At 40.7% G+C, this 26,048-nt stretch overlaps 2 protein-coding genes across 3 annotated transcripts in view; one reads left to right on the forward strand and one right to left on the reverse strand.

The window, feature by feature from the left end:
• Positions 1-1,462: 1,462 nt before the first annotated feature.
• On the reverse strand, positions 1,463-15,115 carry LOC129704024 (U6 snRNA-associated Sm-like protein LSm1). The gene is made up of 4 exons (XM_055646845.1): positions 14,979-15,115; positions 4,695-4,763; positions 2,424-2,539; positions 1,463-2,218 (listed from the first exon to the last, which is right to left on the reverse strand). Exons 1-4 carry the CDS (start codon positions 15,022-15,024, stop codon positions 2,048-2,050), a joined length of 402 nt encoding a protein of 133 aa, XP_055502820.1. The 5' UTR covers positions 15,025-15,115; the 3' UTR covers positions 1,463-2,047.
• A 37-nt stretch (positions 15,116-15,152) lies between these two features.
• Positions 15,153-26,048, forward strand: part of prdx3 (peroxiredoxin 3) — an 82,418-nt gene continuing 71,522 nt past the window's right edge. For both annotated transcript variants that reach the window (XR_008724670.1, XM_055646844.1), the window contains exons 1-5: positions 15,153-15,292; positions 16,668-16,794; positions 18,356-18,497; positions 20,977-21,112; positions 25,851-25,954. Coding sequence is in view for 1 of the 2 variants with exons in the window: in XM_055646844.1 (XP_055502819.1) it covers positions 15,263-15,292; positions 16,668-16,794; positions 18,356-18,497; positions 20,977-21,112; positions 25,851-25,954 (539 nt within the window). In the remaining variant the exon portion in view is untranslated. The remainder of the gene's footprint in view (positions 15,293-16,667; positions 16,795-18,355; positions 18,498-20,976; positions 21,113-25,850; positions 25,955-26,048) is intronic.

Consider the following 26,048-nt stretch of genomic DNA (forward strand, 5'->3'; position numbering starts at 1 on the left):
GCTGATATTGACCACTTTTTTTCGACACACTTGTTAGTTACGACACGTACCAATTGCAGCCGCCGGTGGACGGTGAGAGTGGTCAGACGGCCAGTGGGTGATGCGAGGGGTCGGTCGGCTGGTGGGTGATGCGAGGGGTCGGTCGGGCTGTCGGTAAACGGATGTTGCAGCGAGCGAGTGGGCAGACGGACTGGCGGAGCCTGCGCTATGGTGATGCTGAAGGCAGACCGGGCGGTATGCAGGGCAGTGCTGCTCCCCAACATCATCACCACGGTGATCGAGAAGGGCATGCTGGCCGAAGTGGACGCGCTGCGGGGCCACACGTACGAAGCCTGTAGCCGGTCCCAAAGCAGCTCCAGCTCCAGCTGTGGGCAGCTCTGGAAGGGGGCATGTTAGGGTTAGGGTCAGGATTAGGCATTTTCCTGGCAGTGGAAGATGCCTTAGCCTTCCCCCACCCAGTCCCACTATGGCCGTGACCCCTACTCTGAACACTGGCAGTCAGTGGGGTTCAGTAAACAGGAACTGCCCTCACCTTTGAAATATATGATTTAAATAGACTGCAACACGGAAATAGGCTCCCCATGGTGTAATATGGGCATTGGACACTAGATGGCGCTTATTTTTTCGATCTCTTTTTAAAATTAGTTTAATTAATTAATGTGCAACTTTTGGCACTGACGAGTTATGACTTCGTTCTCAATTATATTATACCTAAATCTGTGCAAAATTTCATGTAGTTCTGAGACATGGGTCACGAAAGTTGATTTCTAGACACATTTTTGATGCTCGGCCCACAGCCTAAATGGGGATTGAAGAGCAACAGACTGGGATCAAAAGGGAAGTTTAAAAAGAAAAATGCTCTTTAGCTTAAACATATTTAATTACTTGCAAAGTGTTGTCTTTTAAATAATCAAACTTAGCAAATGTAATTTTGAAAACTATTTTAGCTATAATAATTTTTTCACTGTCTCTGGATCTTGGAGACATTCAAAACAATCTAAAATCCCTCACATCTTTTATAGCTGCCGATGCTAGAATCATGCTGCCGAGAGCCTGGGATGCTTTAGCAGAGCAACATTAGCCCTCTGCGTCTTAAGTATAGGGAAAACTGCAGGAGGCAATTTTGGCTGGAGTAACCTGGCCTACAACAAGATCTTGTCTATTGTAATGTCAACTTCACAGTAAAATAAATCTTTCATCATTTAGTCATTATAAAACAATTGTAAATAAAATGATGAACAATTTAAGTTTCAGAAAATTAATGATTGTTGAACTTTCAGCTATTAGAGTAAAAATAGAATTAATTAAAAAAATAGAATAGTCAGCCAAACTGCCCATCCTCACAAAACTACATTCTTTAGAGTATGACTGATTACTATATAAAAAAATATTTTTAAAATTCACCATTATGGAGTAGTGAGAAACAATGAAGCAGTCATAAATGAGAGTACAAGAGCAAATATTACAAAGGGAATTTATTGTATTAGTTTATTTTTTAAAAAGCTTGCATCTAAGCACTTTCAACAATATACAGGGAGTCCCACAGCAGTTCAAAACCAATGTTAACTGTGGTGACTTTATTTTTTAGGCAACAACAGCACTTAATTTGGGAATAATGAATTACACATGGCAAACAATTGAGCTGAAATTATATCAATTATTAACTAAACAAAAATTTCAAGCTTCAAACATAGGAAAATATTTATTTTCAGTAAATGCACAGCAATTTAATTTATGCAAGACAAATGTATCGATGAATAATGCATTGATTAATATAACCATCTCTTGTGGGTAAAGGTTCATTACGGTGAAAACTTATCGTTAACATTTTCAGGCCAAGAGTATGGAATTAAAAACAAGTGAAAGATGTTCTTTCTTTTTAAAAGTACAGTTATTTCATACTCACCATTGTAAAATATACTATTAAAATATTTTTTTTTACAGTTCAGTTATTTTTAGATACAATCTATCCCATTTCACCAGGGTGGTCTAGTAATTCAAGTCCTCTGATTCAAGGTGATTTGAAAGTCCGATATTGTACTTTTGTTCAGTATTCGTCAAGAGCATCAGTGCGAGGGACAGATAATCCTCGCTCTTTTAATGCTTCACTTTTTACCTTTTCCGCCTCTTGCTTTTCATGCTGCTGAACTCTTTGAGCTTCCAGAATCTCCTCAATTGACACTCGCTGTAAAGGAGTATCAGTCTCCCTCTCCAGATCCTGCAAGGGTAATATTAGTCATTAATCCAACTCAAGCACAACGGCAAATTTAAACATCGTAAAGTTATTACTTTGTAAAGTGGATTAAAGATATCCAACCCCTGGAATGAATCCACAAAGTCTTCCTCATATTGTTCATGTTGTGCAATAATCAATTCCATTTTAAAATAAAAATGTATGGATGTGAGCGATTAGTTAAACTTACTATTTCACCCAGAAGCACCACATTTTCACCTCGGACAACAAAAATCCCTCTTGGAATATCACCATATTTCCTTGCAACATGGATTCGTTCCACTGTCCGATGAAGAACTAAATTAGCTGCAATATAAAGAGGGATGTGGAGGGGAATTAGCACAATTGTCTAACAAAACACACTTGACCCAAAACGTCACCCATTCCGTCTTTCCAGAGGTGCTGCCTGCCCTGCTGAGTTACTCCAGCTTTTTGTGTCTATCTTCCATTCATAAAGGATATACTGTATTAATTAAAGAAGAAAATAATACTGCAGTTCTCAATAAAATTTGTATTTTACAATTGTTCTACAGTTTCCGAGCTGGATTATTCTTGTCTTAGCTATGTTATATTTAAAAATTACATTATAAATAAACAGACCCGAGGATTTACGTACTAATCTAGATCAATTACAATTAAAATGTCACAATGATTACTTCGAATGATCTGTATCAAAAGGCTATTTCATAGACCTTTTTGGTATGATACTTTGTATTATAGTGTTCTGAAGTATACCGACATTGAAGAGATTTATTTTCTCATGCTTTAGAACTATTTTAACACTCAAAAATTAAATTATTTAATTAGGCAGCTCAATTGTAAGAACAAGTGAAATGCTTTTGAGATCTGAATTTCCTGCACAGTAGCAAAATCTTAACGTGGAACTTTTTAATCAAACGCCACATTTCACAGCAAGGATCTGGTTTACAACTGCCTGAATAAACAATAACTAAATTACACAATATTTGATGAAAGGTCATCAACCCGAAGTATTATCTCTTCCTTTTGCAGATGTTACCCGACTTGTTGCATTTTTTAAATTATTTTAGTACTCGCCGTTTAAAGTAGCATTTTGCTGTGAACAAGTCATGCCACAAATAGAAAAAGCTTCAATTATTTGCCTGTTTCTATCTCCAGCACTGGTACAATGCTCAAAAACAAAAAATAGCAAGGTTCAATAAGATAAAAAGTTTAAAAATCCCAATGTTCCCCCCAACAATTAAGATATCAACATTTTTTTACAGTTGATAGCTCTGATACAGAATAATTGTTGTATCACAACTGCAGAATAACCAATCTGCTACCTTATTAACAATTTAATTATGAACAAGGAATAGCTTTCTCAGTTACATTAGCTAATAAGTGAACGATTCTGAAGTCTTGCAGAGCATGTTCAAAAGTGTAGAACGAGGACAATGTTGTCAAATGAAATCAATGCTCATCAGAAGGTGACTTGTCCTCTCTTTTTAAAACCTGTTCAATAAACTGGCACCATAGAGTTGCTCAGGGATGGGCTCAACCTCTGGTGCGGTCGGTGTCCGATTTGTACATTCACTCTGTGACCGTGTGAATTTCCATCAGGTGCTCTGGTTTCTTCCCTCCAGTTGGGAGATTAATTGGCCATGTAAATTGCCTTTGGCAAATGTGAGATTCAGGGGGAAATTGATGAGAATGTGGCGAGGATAAAAGAACTGAGATTAATATAGGATTAGTGTAAATGGGTCGTTTTTTGTCGGTGCAGACTCAGTGGGCTGAAGTGTTTGCTTCTGTGCAGTATCATTCTCTGATTAAAAACTTGCTTGACCATATTTTATAAAAATGCTCCATTTGTTGTCAGCAGTATTTCTCCACAGATTGATGAATTTGTCTGCTGCGAAACAAGGTGACTTGAGTTATACTAATCAGATATGGGCAGAAGTGAGCAGGAGATGGAGATAATCGATGTCTAAGGGAATAGGTGTGAAATGTAGCCGAAGAGTGGTCCTAAATGTTTCTTACAAATTTAATAAGAACATCAAGTTCTCCTCAACTTCTACAAGAATCATTAATGAGACAATACATGGGGTTAACTACAACTTTTTGAGTGAAGTTATGAATCAAGTTCAACTTCGTGATTAACTACTCTACCATTCAGAGCCTCTTACTTGGTTAATGAACTGCAGAGTTCATAATGACAGATTTATATCTGCATTTGAGAGAACAAACAAGCTGAACAATTCTGACCCGAAACTTCACCTATCCATGTTCTCCAGAGATGCTGCCTGGTCCGTTGAGTTACTCCAGCGCTTTTACTACCAAATATGATTAATATTCTGAACAGTTAAACAATTCTAATAAAAGGGAAACTACCCAAAACGTTCACACTATTCTTTCTCTCTCCCCAATGAAGCTGCCTGATCTGCTGATTTTTGTGTTTATTAAGAGTTAAACATTTGCCTTTTGTCGCTGTCACAATACTCACCAAATTGATCTACACTCCTCAAATATCCTATTAATGTTCTTCCATCTCGGAGCACTACTAAATGCTTTTCTGCAAGAAGGAAAATAAATATTTTAGATGGTACAGACACCTCTGAAGGTGCAATTTTTGAAAACATACGAACTAATATTAATTTATCACTATAATTCCTAGTGATATCAAATTTAACAAGAGAATGCAAAATAAATAGAAGCAAAAGGATAAAACTCCAGCTCAAATGTGATGTCATGTGTGTGTTTTTGCTGCTATCAAATTCTAAAATCCGTGAATAAATTCATGTTAAACAAATGCAAAACACCATGAAATTGCAACATCCAAAGGTCAGTACACGGTATATAAAGGAATTTTAGGCTTTTAACGTAATAGGTTATGTTAGCTCAGAATCTCAGCTCATGTTAAACTTTACTGATCGTATCCTGCTTGACACCAACAATTGGTCTGAAGAAGGGTCTGAACCCGAAACGTCGCCTATTCCTTTTCTCCAGAGATGCTGCCTGACCCGCTGAGTTACTCCAGTTTTTTGGGTCGAGCTTCTTTGCTCAACAATTACCCTGTTCTTGCCACAGGATACTCAGTAATGTTGCCCAAACACATCCAACTTTACGCTCGGAGGCATACAGGACAATATGGACAATAGGTGCAGGAATACGCCATTCGGCCCTTCGAGCCAGCACCGCCATTCAATGTGATCATGGCTGATCATCCACAATCAGTACCCCCTTCCTGCCTTCTCCCCATATCCCGTGACGCTGCTATCTTTAAGAGCCCTATCGAGCTCTCTCTTGAAAGTATCCAGAGAACCAGCCTCCACCCCCTGAGGCAGAGAATTCCACAGACTCCCAACTCTCTGTGTGAAAAGTGTTTTCCTGATCTCCGTTCTAAATATTCTTTCTTAAACTGTGGCCCCTGGTTCTGGATCCCCCAACCGGGAACACGTTTCTTCAGATTCAGATTCAATTTTATTTCATTGTCAGTGTACAGTACAGAGACAACGAAATGCATTTAGGTTCCCTTGGACTCCCCAAACGATTTGAATAAAAAATAATAAGTGTCCTGGGGGGGGGGGGTGGGTGGTGGTGATTGGGAACCACGTTTCCTGCCTCTAGCATGTCCAAACCCTTAATAATCTTATATGTCTCAATAAGATCCCCTCTCATCCTTCTAAATTCCAGAGTATACAAGCCCAGCCGTTCCATTCTCTCCGCATATGACAGTCCCACCATCCCGGGAATTAACCTTGTGAACCTACACTGCACTCCCTCAATAGCAAGAATGTCCTTCCTAAAATTAGGGGACCAAAACTGCACATAATACTCCAGGTGTGGTCTCACTAGGGCCCTGTACAACTGCAGAAGGACCTATTTGCTCATATACTCAAGTCCTCTTGTTATAAAGGCCAACATGCCATTCGCTTTATTCACTGCCTGCTGTACCTGCATGCTTACTTTCATTGACTGATGAACAAGGACCCCCAGATCCCGTTTCCCAACTTGACACAATTTAGATAATAATCTGCCTTCCTGTTTTTGTTACCAAAGTGGATCTCACATTTATCCACATTAAACTGCATCTGCCATGCATATGCCCACTTACCCAACCTGTCCAAGTCACCCTGCATTTTCATAGCATCCTCCTCACAGTTCACACTGCCAACCAGCTTTGTGTCATCTGCCAATCCACAGGCCCAACTGGTCCATGCCGAACTGTGATGCCCCATCTAAGCTAACTGCATTTGCCCACATCCCTCTAAACTATCCATATACTTGGATATATTTCTGCTCTGAGATTCATACAATTTATTTTAAACTTTGCTATTGTACCTGCCCCAACTGCTTCCTCTGGAAGCTTGTTCCATATATTGATCACCCTGTGTGTAAATAAATTGCCCCACAGCTTCCTATTCAATCTTTTCTTCCTCACCTTAAACCTAGGTCTAATAGTTCTTGATTCCCCTCCCTAGAACCCCCCCCCCCCCTTCTGTGCATTCATCTGCTCTATACCCCTAATGATGTTATACACCTCTACAAGGTCACCCCTCAGCACTCCAGGGAATAAAGTCCTTGCCTCCCCAAAGCACAGGCCCTCAAGTCCTGGCAAAATCCCCACGTCTTCTCTGCACCCTTTGTAGTTAATGGCATCTTTCTTATAGCAAGGTGAAAAAAACTGAACATATGTGCAGCTTCACCAGCATCTTGTACAACTGCAACATAATGTCCCAATTTCTTAACTCCATTCCCTCGGTGATGAAGGCCAGCATGCCAAAAGCCTTCTTCACCACCCTATCTACCTGCGATACCATTTTCAGGGAACTATATTTATGCTCCGAGATCCCTCTGCTCTACAACAAGCCCTACCGTTCACTGTGAAGGTCTTCCCCTGGTTTGACTTCCCAAAATACAACACTCCATATCTACTTCGAGGCAATTTGTCCAGATGATCAAGATGCCGCTGTAATTTTGAATAACCATCTTCACTGTCTAGGATACCACCCATTTTCATGTTATCTGTAAATTTACTAATTATGCCTTGAACATTCTCATCTAAATCATTGATATAGATAACAGAAGTGGGACCAGTATTGATTTGTGAGGCACACTCCTAATCACAGGCCTCTAGTCCGAAAAACAATCTTCCGCCATCACTCTCTGCTTCCTACCATGTAGCCATGTATCCAGTTAGACTGCTCTTGTGGGATCCTATGCAATCTAACCTTCCAGAACAGCCTTTCATGTGGAACCTTAACAGTTGAAGTCTATACACAGTGTCAATGGCACTGCCCTCATCAACCTACTTGATTACTTCTTCAAAACAACTCAATCAAATTCATGACACGAAAATCCACACACAAAACTATGTTGACTATCCCAAATCACCCCTTCTCTATCCAAATGCAAGTACATCTTATCTCCCAGAATCCTCTCCAGTAATTTTCCAACCGTAGATCATAGGCCTACTAGTCTATTGTTCCCAGGTTCTTCTTTGCCTATAGACACATTAGCCACCTTCCAGTTTAGTTTAGAGATACAGCATGGAAATGGGCCCTTCAGCCCACCGAATCCGCACCGACCAGCGATCCCCACACATTAACACTATCCTACACACACTAGGGACAATTTATATTTATACCAAGCCAATTAATCTACAAACCTGTACGTCTTTGGAGTGTGGGAAGAAACCGAATTTCTCTGAGAAAACCCACGGGGTCACGGAGAGAACGCACAAACTCCATACAGACAGCACCCGTAGTCAGGATTGAACCAGAGTCTCTGGCGCTGAAATCGCTGTAACACAGCAACTCCACCGCTGCTCCACCGTGCCACCTTCAGACATCCAACCAGTGTTGAACATTGATTGATATATCTCAGCCAAGACTTCTTCTCTAGCCTCCGACAGTGTACGTGGATATATCTGATCAGACCCAGGAGATTAATCTACGTTCATTCATCTTACACTGTCAGTACCGCTTTTACCATAATCTCTTTTGATTCTCCTTAATCTTATCTGCAGAAAAACATTTCATGCTCCCGTTTTGCCTTCCTGATTTCCTTCTTAAGTACGCTCCTCAATCCCCTATACTCCTCCTAGGATACATGCTGAATATATCCTGACCAATGACTACTTTTTCTTAATCAAAGCCTAATTTTCTCTTGTCATCCAGGAGTCCTTATTCTTATCTGTCTTGCCCTTCATTCTAACAGGAACATGCATACTCACTCTTGCACTTTTAAAAGCATCCCAGTTTCCAGATATGTTTTTGCCCACAATCTACTGCAATCAACTTGAGTTTCACACTTTTTTTCCTATCTACCCTGCATCCTGTACTCCTCTCATCCTGTACTTGACTTGACTTGACTTCTCAAACTCTCCAATTATCTATAATGTTTCTGTGAACTCTGTCCATTAATATCAGCCATGTTCTCAACAGCCTCAGTACTCTCTGGAATTCACTCCCTGCATTTTTATTTTAAGACCTTCCTTTAAACTACCCCTATCATCAAATTTATCCAAATCCTGCCTAGTACCTCTGTGCTTTGATGTTCATTGTTATTTGATTATATCATCACTATTTGAGATTTCTCACCACAAAATTCCAGGTTTTGGTTTAAATAGATTAATATCACTATTAAAATAATGGATAAATGGACTTCAGTTGACTTAATAGGGCAAAGATCTACTGGGATTTATTATTAACCTTATAATTTAGTTGTTAATCTCAATGCCAAGAACAAAAATAATGCATTTCTAGAAAACCTATCTTGTTAGTCATTTACAATAAAAGCAGAAACCTTCCAATTTTTTTTAGCATGCTCCTTCATTAAAATGAATGATTTACCAAACAGGTTTCCTCAAATCTACTGCAAAATAAATATTTCTGTCGATACTGATTTACGAGACCAATTTACAGATTACCTTTTATCCATTAAACTCAGAACACATTGAATCCATTTAAGAGGTAAACATTCAGACATTTTTAAAGGTAGATCGATTTTATTAAATGGCATTATTTTTGTTGATAAATTTCAATTGTTCTGGTATCCTGAATTTAAAATAAACAAATTAAAATTGCTTGGAAGTCTATAATTTACGAATACAACAAGATAAATGATGCCGAAATGCATCAGTGGCTCAGGACACAGCAGTAGTGTCCACATCACGTGTCACACTCCAGCCAACACTAAACTGCTTTGGCACGCGACATATGATGGACCATTTATCACTAACACAACACCAATGATGAAAATGGCTGAAAGCTTTTTTTCCAAAAGATTAAAATTGTATACAAAATACTTGTGGCCCTTCAAGTTCCAACCAGTAAGTAAGCAAAGGAATACCTTTTTTTGTAAATAATGTGGATCAAAGTACCAAAGACATATTGCATGCTGGAATTTTCTTCACGTGTAATGCAAAATGAAAGGACAGATAAAGTCAAAGAATAAGGTATTACACAATCCAAACTATTTCAGACACGTGTGCATGAAAAACGGCTGTTAACATCGAACACAAATTAATACACGTGCTCCTGAATTAAGCAAGTAATGCAATTTTATTAGTAATATTATATATGTACTTTAATTTATTAATGTTTTTCATTGTTACTTATTTTTTGTTATTCAAATGAATTTAAAGGACTTTGATCATTAGAAAAAAATTGTTCAAATGTCTCTGACTGTAGTTTTCTGAAAATTGGTCATCAATGAAAAGCTGATCGTTCTCAAAGGAGGACCACAGCAGTCAGACTTCCAGGACGGTTGAACTGTGAGGCCATAAAAAGTACAATTGAGAGAAACGCATGGCCAGATCAAGCACAATCCAGCTCCTTTGGCCTTGTACCTTGCAATCTTATATGTTAAGAACTGAAAAAAAGGGTCACAAATTTCATTAAAAGTGATGATTCCACCTCTGCAGGCATAAACCTTACTTCCGTGGATGATGGATAAAGTTTTGGAGCTTATTTATTATTTTACCTGTATGAAAAAAAACCCAATGGCAGATCTAGACAGAAATTGTTGCACTCTTCATACACATGACCAGAAATTGAAAAAAATCCAAGTACAATACACAAACAACATTAATTAGGTAAGGTACACAAAAAAGCTGGAGAAACTCAGCGGGTGCAGCAGCATCTATGGAGCAAAGGAAATAGGCAACGTTTCGGGCCAAAACCCTTCTTCAGACTCCATAGATGCTGCTGCACCCGCTGAGTTTCTCCAGCTTTTTTGTGTACCTTCGATTCTCCAGCATCTGCAGTTCCTTCTTAAACATTAATTAGGTAAGATTGTTTTGTAATGTCCTACAATGCTAGGAAGGAAGATTCTTACTGCCATGGCAAGAAACAACCAAACAATGGACCTATCAGTTGTATCTGCAAAGTATTTTTCTTGAAAGATTAAAAGTCCAGCAAGTTTTTTTTAAAACATAAAATTTAGCTGCTCACCAAGGTAATGCTGTGTTGAATGAAGTAGCCTTTAAAATAAAAAAAATGGCCTTACTGTGAGATAATACTAAAGAAATCACTTTAGAAATATTTGCAGTTAATAGCTTTAAGCAAGTTATGCAATTTTAATAGTAATATCATAATAACAAATTCATCACTCCATTATTTTAATTCCTCCCTTATTCGACTGGTTGCACAGCTTTTTAATATTTTCAAAATGTTATTGTAATGCAAACTTACCAGTGTCAAAAGACAAATAAATATTACTATTTTCTAATCAAATCATGTGCAAAATACTTATACCAAATAATGGATTTGTATATTTTCTGGAATAAAAAGAGGTTTAACAAACAAATGTCACAAAATCTTTCAACCTTTCAGACCTTAGTAACTTTCATGTTTGCAATCTACTTTGAGTCGACAGTTTTTTTGATAAACAATATTGTCCTGGAATCTAAATGATTCTACCTTCTTCACATTTATTATTAATTTCTAACATGACCAGATTATTACTCCAGCACTTTGCGTCCATTTGTGTATTAACCAGCATCTGCAGTTCTGTTTATACATGACCAGAATCTATTTGTTAACTTTTCTGTTTGACTGCTGTGTGTTATGGAGAGCAGTTGACAGAAACCAGTTCCACTTTGGCAATTCTGAAGCCTCTATACTCTATACATTTTTTACACCGATGATCTGGAGATGCCAACTCACCTTGAAGCTAGGCATTATGGATTTGAAACGAACCAACATTGGTCTGACTTTATTGAGCAAAATATTAATCACGTTTTGAACTTCAGCAGCAATTCCAGGTACTTGTAGCTGCATGCACAGTAGTTTGGTGTATAATTTACTTTGATCTTTTATGCAAGTTCTTCTCATATTTTATCCTTCAATGATTTTGCATAACAAAGATGCTACCTTTTGAATGGGTTGTAGTGTATAGAGTAAACATTCTAAATACAGACATTTAATTTGTGGAGAGAGTAACATCTTACTGCAATGGGGGCCAACTTCTGGAAAGGCAAACAAGGTGACCGTAATCATGGGTTATGTCTCTCATTGAATGAGCTTAACTGATATTTTGTTGATTTTCACTACGAGATAAATGAACTATGCTCGAATTTGGCTGCTTTTAACTAATATCCAGACATCAGCATATATATTCCAAGGGTCTTCTATCTAGACCTTGGGAAAACTGTCCTCATCTCAACATGCAACAGCTTGATGCTCCTGGACGATTTCAATACTAAACATGAAAAATCCTCTGAAAATCCAATAGGCAAGGTGGAGTATGGAAAGCTAACTCCAATGAAGTTCTCCACCAGTGCAAGGTTTTGACATTGCCAACACTCTGCTTCATTAGAAAAGCCCCCCACTGTGAGCTAAGCTTTTGATACTAATGAATTTACCTCCTTCGTCAGAGCAAGAAATAATACGACAGCCCACATTAAACATGCCACAACAGATATTGTTGCCTGTAGATACAAGGAACTGCAGATGCAGGTTGACAAACAAAAAGACAGAGTACTGGAGTAACTCAACGGATCAAGCAGCATCTCTGGAGAACATGGATAGGTGATGTTTCAGGTTGGGACCCTGCTTCAGACTGTAATAGGGTGAAAAAGCTGGAAGAAAGGTGAGGGCAGGACAGTCTGGCATGTAAATGGCGAAAAAAGTTAAGAGGAGGTTTTGATGGGCTGATGATTGGATAAAGGCCAGAGATGAAAAGACAAGTGTGATGCAAGGAGATAAAAGATAGAAGAGGCATGAAATGTGAAACCAGTGGAAGGAATATAGGTGGACAAGAGATGTGGGGGTGGGGGGTGAAAAGGGAAAGGGAGATATGGGTACGCATCCAGATGGGGCACAGCGAAGACAGGAGGAAGAGGAGGGATGTGGGGAGGGGGAAGAATGTTGTATGTTAATTATTGAAAATTGGAGAGTTCAATGTTAATACTGTTAGGTTATAAGTTGCCCAAGTGAAATACAAGGTGCGATTCCTTCAACCTCACCAAAATAAAAATGGCAATATATTCAATGTTGCAAGATAAATAGATGTTGAAGGGCTCAAGGATCCCATAAAGATAACTAGTTAAAAAGTCTCAGACAACACTTCATGACAACCTGATGATCCTTAATCAACGGGAGTTATTGGATTTTGAGTAAATCTTGAGTTATGGAGTGTCCCAGATTCCTGAGGATCTCTGTAATTAGCTCCAGGGAAGGCATTCTTCATATTACTGCAAGGGAACAACAGGACTGGATCGATCAAAGATGCAAGACATCCAAGAATTAATTAAATATATCTGCAAGGTGTATTTGGATTGTAACTGCAGCACATCTCAGGGGAAATGAAACAGTTGAGGATCAACAGAAAACTGCAGCCTAAAGAACAGGCTATGGGTAGAAAGTCTAGCAACTTGATGATAACTGCGACATGTGTGAATTTATCAGCGCTGTCAAGATGACCTTGGCTCAATCACGAAGAATCAAGAACAGAGATGAACTTACAAGGACAGAGAGGCGCCAAATGCTTGCTAGATGAAGAACTGCTCGAATGTGACTGTCCTTGATACGTGGCCTTGAATCCGTCTCTTAGCAAACTATCTGGTCCAGCCTACTGCCATCTCAGATAAAATATTGAAAAACGCATAAGCTAATTGAAAAACAGTAAGCCTTGGGAGAACACAGTATTTTTTAAATGAAGTTTTAAAAAGAGGAATTGTCAGTCCAACTTCACAAATTCAGCTCCCATAACAGGGAACCTCAGAAACACCAGTTATAACCATCTTCAAGAATAAAAACAAATCCAATAGCATTGACTAAAAGGGGTCCCACTGCTTCCTGCCAGGGTTCTCTTTGACCATCTGGGGGATGTGGCTGAACAGCTGCTCCCTGAATCATGTGTGAATTATATTGTCCAGAGACAAAATGGATTTCATTTTAACGCGTCAACACTATTATTCAGTTCATATTTTTCTGCAAACATATTCCATCCTTCGAATGATTTTAAGTGAAAAAATTCAACCTCTAAACTTAGTTTTAAATAAAAATCTGGAAAGGTCAGGTGGCACCTATAGAAAGAGAAAAAATGTTAACGATTCAGGCCACTGACCTTGCATCATAATCAATAATCTGAAACATTGACACTTTTTTTTGCCCTAAAGATGCTGTCTGATCTGAGTGTTTACTGTTTTTTTCTATGTTTAATATTTAACACTAACATTCAGGTCAATGTTCTGAAAAAGGGTAATTAACCCAAAATAATAAGTTATTTTCTCCATCATCAAAACCACCTGAGCATTTTACCCCCAATTTTAGATTTTCAGCATCTGTAGCACTTTCTAGCATAGGACTGTGTGGAAATTTCCTGTGATTAGTGCCCAACACAAAAAGCAGAGCGGGTAAAAGATTTAAGGTTGTTCCCAAGGCCACCATAATTTTAGAAAAACCAACTGCACTACTGAGAATGGGATCTTTGGATCACCAAAGTTCAAGATACAATTTTTGTATCAAGATATTGCAGGAATCTTGAGAAAAATCAAGCTGCTGGAGTAACTCAGCAAGTGAGGTCGAATATGTGGAGGAATGGACAGACTGGGTCAGGCCCCATCTTCAGACTGATGGAGTAGTGGGGAGAAAGGGAGGACTGATGGAGTAGGGGCGTGAATGTCTCATCCCTACTACATCTATCTGAAGTAGGGTCCCAATCCAAAATGTTGCTTGCCTATTCATTTCACTGATGCTGTCTGACCTGCTGAGTTCCTCCAGCATTTTGTTTTTGCTCAGAGTTCAGAATGGTTAAGCAGCATTCTAAATGGCATGAAGAACGTCAAAGCTACATGACAGAACCACAAAGAAGCCCAGCATAAATAGCAGAAGCGCATAAACTGCCCAAAGGATCTACCACCTTTAAAAGATTCACTTGAATTGCTCAGCATTTCCAACATTCTGTTTTTATATCAGACTTCCAGCATTTGCTGTATTTTGATCTTCACTAACTCCCCATTTAAATATTTCACCAGGTATCTCTTGCTCCGTCTGTGGAAGGGTCTGGGATTCCCCTATTGACCTCACCAGACACCCGATAATCCACAGAGCCAAATCAAGGCAGCCTTGACTCAAAGGAGCTGCCCAAGAAGCAGCAGCAGTAGAAGTAGTAACAGCAGCAGCTGATGCTACTCGTTGCCTAGGCTTAAGATGAATGCAACCCTGGTCTTAAAGAGAATGTGCAAGGAGTTGCATGGTTGTAAGGACAAAGCTACCGACGTTCCTCAAGAAGATAATTGAAGCTGAAAGAATAAGCAGGCGAGAAGGTAATGCCTTACTGTCAATGTCTTCTATCAGGCTGGCTGTGCCGGGCGTATAGTTCATCTTGCTCCAAGTCAACCATTGGGCGTCACATGGCACACAGGAAATCGTCAACGCCGGCGACCGTCACTTCCAGCGCGGCGAGGGCGGTACCCGGGGCATTTCTGTTGGCCTCTGCTCCATTAAACAGTCAGCTCAGGGCCGCCGAGTTTGCATTTGCTGCCGGGTAGGCCCGCACGTCATCCCGCCAGCAAGAGCTCGCCTCAGCGGGACCCGCCGGCAGGCAGGCAGGCAGCACAAGATGGCGGCAACGCTGGCCACGGCCGCTCGGGTGAGCACTGCAACAACAAGAGGAGCCTCCTCTCCCTCGCCGCATAATCAACACGGCTATTCCCTCCCGCTTTACATAACATAAATAAACGGTGGTCGTTCAAGGGCCCACTCCTGGGGGTTGGCAGCGGTCGAGGTGACTCCACAAGGACACTGCCTCACGGCCCGGCATTGCATCGGCATTGATGGCAGCGGACCTCAGGCGGGCGGGCGAGCGAGTCTTCGCTTATCTGTTAAAAGAGGTTTCAACGTTGTGGTCGCCGACTTGATAATTTGCAATGAACTGGACATGCTGCCTCTCTCTCTCCCCCACCACCTGCCTCCCCCACCAACCTCCCTCTCCCCCCCCACCAACCCTTCCTCTCTCCCCCCACCAACCTTCCTCTCTCCCCCCACCAACCTTCCTCTCTCCCCCCCCCACCACCTTCCCTCTCTCCTCTCTCCCCCCCACCAACCTTCCTCTCTCCCCCCCCCACCAACCTTCCTCTCTCCCCCCCCACCAACACCCCCCTCCCCCCCCCCCACCAACCTTCCCTCTCCCCCCACCAACCTTCCCTCTCTCCCCCCCCACCACCTCTCTCTCTCCCCCCACCAACCTTCTCTCCCCCCACAACCTTCTCCCCCCCCCCACCTTCCTCTCTCCCCCCCCACCCACCCTCCTCTCTCTCCCCCCCCACCACCTTCCTCTCTCCCCCCCCACCACCTGCCTCTCTCTCCCCCCACCACCTGCCTCTTCTCCCCCCACCAACCTTCCTCTCTCTCCCCCCCACCAACCTTCCTCTCTCCCCCCCACCAACCTTCCTCTCTCCCCCCCCCCACCAACCTTCCTCTCTCCCCCCCACCAACCTTCCTCTCTCCCCCCACCAACCTTCCTCTCTCTCCCCCCCACCAACCTTCCTCTCTCCCCCCCACCAACCTTCTCTCTCTCCCCCCACCAACCTTCCTCTCTCCCCCCACCAACCTTTCTCTCTCCCCCCACCACCTGCCTCCCTCTCCCACCACCTCGACTACTTTCCCATCTTCTGGGGCTGTGGGTCATTCTTTCTCTGAGCCAATTACTCTGTTTTCCTGAGACATTGGAAGAGTTCTCTGGGAGATAAAATACCATTCATTACATCAGTAGAGACTCGTTTCTTTAATCTTTCCACCATCCTTGTTCATAAGATTTTAATCCAAAAAGAGACTTGTCAGGACCGTATTGTAATTTTCACAGATCAGGGTTGTCCATCTCTTTTACGGGTTAAATTTGGAATTTAAATTAATGTATTGAAATTTGTCCGCTTGGGAGCCAAATTCATTGTTGCGGGTGTGCAGATTTATACACCTAAATCTCTAATTTAAGATCGATTGACTTATATTTTTGTATCACTTTTCAGTTTTACCGGACATGTGTAAACAACAGGGGAGTTTCTGCAGCTCTACGAACACACTGCTTTCAAAAATGTTTGATAAACAGACATATTTCAGCCCCTCTTGCAAACTATAAATGCAGCTTTAGTACAAGTAAGTGCTACAGAAAATTGTTATTTATCTAATGAATTGAAGAAGTTGGTTGGTGGTTTGGATGGCTAAAAGGGAAACGGCCTCTGTAAAGAGTCCTAAATTACATCCTACTGAACCAGAAACATTATTGATCAAGATAATTACAGAGAGTCAGTTTGTCAAGGAGAACTCTCTAAGTTCTACAGGTGCATAGTAGAGAGCATGCTGACTGGTTGCATCGTGGCTTGGTTCGGCAACTTGAGCGCCCTGGAGAGGAAAAGACTACAAAAAGTGGTAAACACTGCCCAGTCCATCATCGGCTCTGACCTCCCTTCCATCGAGGGGATCTATCGCAGCCGCTGCCTCAAAAAGGCTGGTAGTATCATCAAGGACCCACATCATCCTGGCCACACACTCATCTCCCTGCTACCTTCAGGTAGAAGGTACAGGAGCCTGAAGACTGCAACGACCAGGTTCAGGAATAGCTACTTCCCCACAGCCATCAAGTTATTTACGTATATAATGGTATATGGACACTGATCTGTTTTTTAGTCAATGCCTACTATGTTCTGTTGTGCTGAAGCAAAGGAAGAATTTCATTGTCCTGTCAGGGACACATGACAATAAACACTCTTGACTCTTGACTAGACACAGAATGCTGGAGTAACTCAGCAGGGCAGGCAACTTCTCTGGATATTTTGTGCCTCAGCAAGTATTCCTGCTATCCAGAGATGCTGCCTGTCTCACTGAGTTACTCCAGCATTTTGTGTCTATAGTGCAAACCAGCATCTGCAGTTCCTTCCTACAACATTATTGATTAAATACAATTAGAGAATATTTCTGTATCCAAGTGTTATACTGCCACCAATCCTTCAACCTGTTCCAATCTTAGAAGAAATAAAATATAAGGCTAAGGGACTCCAATTTAAGGGGGGGGGGGAGAAGAGTTGAGAGTTCTTTCTCAACTCTCTAATGGAATTAGCTCATCAGACCATGGTATGTTTAATTTTCCAATGTTTATTTTCTATAACTTAAACGTCTTTCCTTTGCAAAATGTTTGGCTCTTCAATCTTTTAGTCGTATTGTTGTCCTACCATCTCTTTTAAATATCCATTTAATTGGGGGAAAATCTGTTTCATTTAAACCCATCAATCATATTTAATATATGCCGAATCGTATTTATATTATTAGTATTAATAAAAACAAATACAATTATTTTGTGCCAGGGTGTTGTGAGGCAAATGAAAAATGTTAATTTACTTAAACTTTATTTAAGCTTTAAGCAACTAATTTCTGTAATACACATCTTCAAAGCACCTGGAAATTATCGCTGATTCCGCAGGCCTCGCCGGCCCGAGGCCCCGCACATGCGCACACTTCACAGGGTTTGCTTTGGAATATCAGTAAAATGGAGCTGTGCTGCTACATGAGGTACAGTGATGAAGCATATTGCAAATATCATTCAGTACAATTAGGACTTCTGTATTTGACATGCATGTGGGAACTCCATTTAAAAGATGAGATGCCATCATTTGTCATTGATATCTGGCTTGATAATTGAGCTTTATACTTTTCCTTTTAGCATATGCAAACTTTGTTCCTGCTGTTACTCAATCTGCACCCTTTTTCAAGGGCACTGCTGTGGTCAATGGTCAGTTCAAAGAAATCACCCTAAATGACTATAAAGGAAAATATCTGGTCATTTTCTTCTATCCTCTGGATTTGTAAGTATCATTTACATGTGCATTTGAATGTTGACATTAAAAGGAAAAGGGTCTCGTTTAAAAGTTTAAGTTAGTTTAAAAGCTGCAACTCCCCCACCTCACCCCACCACACTTTGGCTAACTTGATACAAATGTATTCAATGCCCAATGCAGCTTTTAAACTAATCTCTTTGGATAAAGCTACAGCATATTTAAATGTGTTATTTTCATGTAGGCAAATAGTATATTGTTATAAGTATATGACAACAATGAAAACAAAGTATAGATATTATTGTGAGTTGCTCAGAGTTGTGGAGGCCTGTATATTTAAGCCTTGATTAATACTATTAAAGTTGATAAGTAGTGGGCAACGAAGTTGGGGATCATTGCTAAAGCCATTCATTCTTATTTTATGTTCTAGTTAATGTATAGATTTTAGTGTTATTTCCCCCCTCCAGTCTTGTTTCCTATTCTACCTTTGCTTATCCCCACTCCCCCTTAATCCAAAACCCTTATGATATATGGCTGTTTTTGTACACACTATAAATATGCTTGAAAATAATATTTAAGTGGTCCATGTTTGTATTTGAGCACTGTTGAAGTTTGTTATTGCTGTTGCAGTATGCACTGTATTAACTGAAAAATGAACAACATTCTTTGTGAGAAGTTTTATGTATAATAAATATTTCCTCTTAAGATTTTGTAAATTATTGGCGAGATATGTACTTGGGAATTTGTTCTGATCCAGCTTGCTATCTTTGAAAGTAGTGGAGAAGAAAGATTATGATTGCTATATTAAAATTAACAATTAAATCAGACTGCTCTGGAATGTTAGCAATGTTACCGTCTTTTCTTATTTTGAAGAATTATTTACACAGTTGTCGATCATCAATAAGATTTTCTCAATTAAAAACTCTGACACTTATTATTGAAGATTTTCAACACCAATGGAAGTCATTCGACCCATTGTATCCTTGCCAATCTCTGTCCCAGCCAATATTCACATTCCAGCAATTAGTCTGTAGCTCTAGCTCCCAAGTTCACATTCAAGGGAATTATGTGATGATGATTTTTACTATCCTCTCAGCCAATGAATTCCAGGTTTTTTTCTGCCCTCTAGGTGAAAAATAAATTCCACCCAACCATTCTGCTAATTTCTTGAAATTCCACCCACGCATTCGTCCTCACAATTTAGGAGAATGGGTCCACCCTATTTATCTAAGTTTTTCATAAGTTTGTACACCTTCAGTTAAATCTCACAGTGGGTGTGTTCATAAGAACCAGGCCTATCTAATCTTTCCTTATGGCTAAACATTTTCTAGTCCTAGCAACCTCTTTGAAAATCTCCTCTGCACACACTCCAGAGCTGTCATATGTATTTTGTGACGAGAACTATGTGCAGAACACTAGCTGTTTAATTAGCAATGTATGTGTTCCACTGTAATCTCCTTACTCTCTTCTTGCATGCTTATGTCTAATTGAAAGCATTCCATATGCTTTTCCACCTTATTGATCTCTCAAACTACATTGGAGCATCTGTGGAAAGACACTACAAAGTTCTTTTGCTCATCTACAATTTTACAGTATCCTTCAATTTACAATATATTCCCTTTATTGCTCTTCCCCAAATGCATTCTCTCTTTTTGGATCAAATTGAATTCCATTTACCACTTTTCTGTCCCAACCGATGAGGCACCACTATATTTTATGCAATCTAAAGTATTCTTCAGTGATAACTACTGGGTCAATGTTGTATTTCTGTATTTTCTTTATTGTGCCACCTCTGCTCAGTCTAAAAGCAAGGGACCAAGTACTAAAGCCACTGGGACCCAAATGATGACACCTTCCAGCTGCAAAAACACCTAAAAGACATTTTACTTTTGTATTCTTTCACTGAGCCAACTTTGGAGTTCTGCCAATTTACCGTTCTCCCTTCAGATGAAACTCCACTAAACTACAAGCATGTTTACTGTGTAAACCTAAATTACGAAATAAATCTACTGGTTGTTGAGAAGGAATTAAATGTTAAACAACGTTACTTTGTTTTGTGTGGCCACTCAAAAAATGGTGAGGTGATTTTAAGATTTGTGCATCTTTGAAAGAATCTATTTCTTTTAGATACATGTGAAGTATTCTACTAAATGCGTTTAAAACTTAAACAATGCAAAATAATAATTTAAGTAACTGAATGGAATGTTAAATTGCTGGAAGTTGCCATGCTGTTGTTTCTAAAGGTCATGTGGAGATGTGTTAAAATTGATAGCTTTCATTCCCTTTTTGTTTCATCAAAGCTATTACGAACTAAAAGAACTGGACAGAATTAGCTTTTTTAAATCAATTTGTATCTGTTTGATTCAGACATTTAAAATATCTTTTAGAATGCAGTCATTAGTTGATATATTTTTGGAGTCAGTTTTTTTACCTATTTACTGCATAGATCTGATTAGCGAAAGTTGTGTGATTTTAAATAATTTAAAGAAATAATATTTTCTTTTTTTAGTACTTTTGTTTGTCCAACTGAGATCATTGCATTCAGTAACAAAGCAAATGAATTCCACGATATAAACTGTGAAGTAATTGGTATTTCTGTAGACTCTCAGTTCTCCCATCTTGCCTGGATGAACACTCCACGAAAGGTATGGAAGCAGGCTGATATTTAGTTTATTTTCTACAGTATGAAATGTTATTAGTTTTGTGTGCAATTTTATATATATTTAGTATTTAAGGAAGTATTTGCTGTTTTGAACGCAGTAAATAAGTTTTGGTGTTGAAATTTAAACTTTTTTTTCAAGGCATTGCTAAATGAACGAATAAGTTTATTGGCCAAGTATTCACATGCAAGGAATTTGCCATGGTGCTCCGCCCACAAGGGACAACATGACATACAGTGACTGTTAGGAATGACACATAAAACATTAAACATTAATAATAAAACATTATCGATTAAACATGTGAATTAAATTAAATACCAGAGCAAAAGGAGGCTAGAGATTTTTGGTTATTGAATAGAGCTACTACTCATGGGGGGAAAAGCTGTTTTTATGTCTGTCCGTGGCAGCTTTGACAGACTGGAGAGAAATGATTCAAAGAATTTGTAGCCAGAATGAGAGGAGTCAGCGATGATCTTACCTGCTCGCTTCCTGGCCCTTGCAGTGTACAGTTCGTCAATGGAGGGAAGGTTGCAGCCAATAACCTTCTCAGCTGATCGGACGAGTCGAAGCAGCCTCCGGATGTCGTGATTGGTGGCTGAGCCAAACCAACCATGATGAAGTTGGTGAGGTCATACTCTACAACGGCCAAAAAAAAAACTGGACCATCATTGCCTGCGGCAGATTGTGCTTCCTCAGCTGCCGCAGGAAGTACATCCTCTGTTGTGCCTTTTTGACTGTGAAGTCGATGGTGGCCCCCCATTTAAGGTCCTTGGAGATGATGGTTCCCAGGAACTTAAATGACTCCACAGATGTGACTGGATCATTCCAATCATGGTTGTGTCGTCCTCAAACTTGAGAAGCTTTACAGAGGAGTCAGTGGGGGTGCAGTCATTGGTGTAGAGAGAGTAGAGGAAAGGGGAGAGTGCGCAGCTGAGGGTCTGTGGGTCCGAGATGCGCTTCCCTGTCTGTCAGGAGCTGGTGGTCCACCGACAGAGGGGTTCAGGCACAGTCAACTTGGAAAGTTTGGAGTGTAGTAGCTCTGGCACAATGGTGTTGAATGCAGAGCTCAAATTAACAAACAAAATCCTCGCATAGATCACCTGGCGGTTGAGGTGCTGGAGCAGGGCTCTCACTTAACTTTTTTTCTCTGTTGTCAGCCGGGCAACCTAGGCAGCTTTTTAGGTTGCCAAATGACAGTTTAGGTGGCCATTTAAGATGACTTGCATGACGTGTGCGATAATGTGCTCGGACGAAGTGCCTAGTTACCAGTCGGAATTATGCTCAATGAAGCATTCACATATTATTTCTGCTTCAAATAAAGTCACAAACTAAACATATTCACCACTCAAGACATGATATATCCCACAATGACATGCAGCAAGATTATAATACAGTATCTCAACTCTTCTTACACATTGCAATGAATGCAATTTCTATTATGTCTTTCCACTTCCAAACAGAAATGTGGTTGGATAATTCAGCGTGTGATCAACCTGTGTGTCAATATATGCTTAACCATGCACAATACAGATTGATGCAAGCATGTTTTCTGTGAAGGACTGAAAATTATCATGACATGGCCATAGCATGGGTCATTTTTGGTATTGGTACATAAAACTCTCGCTTCCCACATAATTTATCCACAGCAAAATATACAGGTTACAAGGACATTTCTAAAGGTATTTATGATAATAGCTGTTAAAACCGACTATACCCATCTGACAGGTTAAACATTACAATAACTGATAAAAGATTACCAAAGGACATAACTACAGCAAATGTTCTTTTGGCAATATGTTTAAAAGTGTCAAAACGCCACATTACCGGACATTCAGATTAGATTGTGAACAGCAATGAAGATACCCACCAGATTTTTTAAATAATTATTGATAAATGCTGTTTCCATCATTCCCACTTCAGAATTAACGTTAACATTTCAACTGAAATATCTCCAAATTTGTGATGTATATGACCGACTGGAAGTAAAACCTGGATAAATCCATCGTATAATTGTGAATGTTGCTCATTAAATAATTACAGTACTGATACTCCATATTAAGAGCATTGAATTGCCATTAAAATGAATTCCGTAATAATGTGTCAAACGGTAGCAGTGAAAATCGAACACTGTGGTTTTAATGCTTCACGTGATCACAATTTAATTAATCCATCATTATGCATTTAAACGAATAATAACATTGGGAATGAAAACATTTGATTGCATTCCGTTATCAAACATAGTCCGTGTTCGCTCTGAAGACATTTCCAGCGCATTAGGGTCGGGGGGGGGGGGGTGAATCAGTGCGGGATTGATAGATGGGGGGGGGGGGTGAATCAGTGCGGGATTGATAGATGGGGGGGGGTGGGGGGGGGGGGTTGAGAAGGCAATCTGCGGGATGGATGGATTGAATCAGGGGAATTAGTGCATGTTGTTTGGAGTAGGTAAAATTGTGAGGGAAGAGTGCGGGGATGTCAGTGGGGGGTTGAGTGGGGGGATCAGTACGGGATAGATGGTGGGGGGGATTAGTGCAGGATGAATGGGGGGGCGCAGTGCAGGATGGATGGGAAAGGGGGTCAGCACAGGATAAATTTGGGGGCCAGTGTAGGAAGGATGGGGGGGGGGTGGCGGCAGGAGAATCAATGCGAGGTGGATAGGAAGATCATTGCAGGATGAATAGATCGGAAGGGGAGCACAGGATGTCCGTGAGAACTGAATAGAGGCAGGAATGGGGATCAGTACGGGGTGGAGAGGAGGAGTCCCTGGATAAGGGGGGTGGAGGAGGGCATATGAGAGAGAGCGAGGGGAAGGGGCAGAGGAAGTCGGGAGGAAGGAAGGTCAGCTCTCCTCGGACAACACCGGCATCATTGCCCCGTTGCCTTGGCCGTCCCTGTACACCGCCAAGTGCAGCCGCCAAAGGGGGAGGTGGTTGAGATCTCCTCGGCATTGCCTCCCCTCCTCTGCCAGCCAACAAGAAGGTGCGAGGCCAAGCGGTGCAGGTGCTTCAGACGGCGGAAGGGGGCCTCCCGTTTCCTCCCTCCCTCCTCCCGGCCTGTTTGATCCTGTTTGTTGATTTTAGCTCTGGATTCAACACCATTGTGCCAGAGCTACTACACTCCAAACTTTCTGAGTTGACTGTGTCTGAACCCCTCTGTTGGTAGATCACCAGCTTCCTGACAGACAGGAAGCAGCATGTGAAGCTGGGAAAGCACATCTCGGACACGTAAATGCTCAGCATAGGAGCACCGCAAGGCTGTGTACTCTCTCTTCTCCTCTGCTCTCTACACCAACGACTGCACCTCCACAGACACCTCTGTCAAGCTTCTCAAGTTTGTGGATGACACAACCCTGATTGGACTGATCCAGGATGGGGAGGAATCTGCCTACAGATAGGAAGTGTCACAGCTGGCATCCTGGTGCCATCACAACAATCTAGAGCTCAATGCTGTTAAGACAGTGGAATTGATTGTAGCTCCCCCTCCCCTCACCCCACTCACCATCAACAACACCACAGTCACATCTGTGGAGTCTTTTAAGTTCCTGGGAACCATCATCTCCAAGGACCTTAAGTGGGGGGCTACCATCGACTCCACAGTCAAAAAGGCCCAACAGAGGATGTACTTCCTACGGCAGCTGAGGAAGCACAATCTGCCACAGGCAATGATGGTCCAATTCTACACGGCCATCGTAGAGTCTGTTCTCACCTTCTCCATCATGGTCTGGTTTGACTCGGCCACCAAGCACGACACCTGGAGGCTACAGTGAATCGTCCGATCAGCAGAGAAGGTTATTGGCTGCAACCTTCCCTCCATTGATGAACTGTACACTGCAAAGGCCAGGAAGCGAGCGGGCAAGATCATCTCTGACCCCTCTCACCCTGGCCACAAAACCTTTGAATCACTTCCCTCTGGAAGGCGACTCTGGATTGTCAAAGCTGCCACAGCCAGATATAAAAACAGTTTTTATCCACGAGTAGTTGCTCTACTCAACAGCCAAAAATCTGTAGCCTCCCCTTGATCTGGTATTTTGTTGGTTCACATGCTTGATTAATGGTGTTTTATCATTAATGTTTTATTATTATTAATGTTTAGCGTTGTCTTAGTCATTTGTAACTGCCACTGCATGTCATATTTTTACTTGTGGGCGGAGCACCGAGGCAAATTCCTTGTATGTGATTACTCGGCCAATAAACTTACTTACTTAAACTTACTTTTTGATTGTAGTAAGTGTTAAGGGTACATAAGTTAGTCATCGAGCAGAGAAACAAACCCCTCAGCCCAACTTGTCATTACCAACCACTATGCCCTGTCTAAGCTAGTCCCATTTACCTGCATTTGACCCATATCCCTCTAAACCTTTCCTATCCATGCACCTGTCCAAGTGTCTTTTAAATGTTATTGTATCTGCCTCAACTACTTCCTCTAGCTGCTCATTCTATGTACCTGCCACCTTTGAGTGAAAAGGTTGTTCCCCTAGGTTCCTAGTAGATCTTTCCCCTCTCTTATCTAACATGTGTCCTCTGCTTATTGATTCCCTTAACCTGGGTAGTGTAAAATACTATGCATTCATCCCATTAATTCCCATCGTGATTTTATGAAACTGAGTATTTCTGTAAAGGATTTTAAGAATTTAATATCAAACACAATGTAATTTTTGTTTACATTTAAATACTTTTTTAATTTCTGCATTTGGCTAAGTTTCCCCAATGTTAATTCCTTTTTCCAGAGTGGGGGAATAGGGGCCATGAATATACCACTACTGTCTGATTTAACAAAGCAGATCTCACAGGATTATGGAGTGTTATTAGAAAATGCTGGCATTGCTCTAAGGTAAGAGATTTTGTATGTACAAGAAAAAAAAGGAATTGTGGATTATGCTATTTGTTAGGCAGAATTAAAACAATTCTCTGATGCCACTCTTGCT

This window comes from Leucoraja erinacea, chromosome 15 (assembly GCF_028641065.1).
Source record: "Leucoraja erinacea ecotype New England chromosome 15, Leri_hhj_1, whole genome shotgun sequence".
NCBI lineage: Eukaryota > Metazoa > Chordata > Chondrichthyes > Rajiformes > Rajidae > Leucoraja > Leucoraja erinaceus.

Bases quoted from the DNA above. Each gene is read 5' to 3' on its own strand.
- LOC129704024 (XM_055646845.1), bottom strand. From the start codon at position 15,024: ATGAACTATACGCCCGGCACAGCCAGCCTGATAGAAGACATTGACA. The intron at 4,764-14,978 runs GTAAGGCATTAC...TCCTTCTTGCAG, and splicing joins CCTGATAGAAGACATTGACA to AAAAGCATTTAGTAGTGCTC. The intron at 2,219-2,423 runs GTAAGTTTAACT...TTACCCTTGCAG, and splicing joins TGGTGCTTCTGGGTGAAATA to GATCTGGAGAGGGAGACTGA.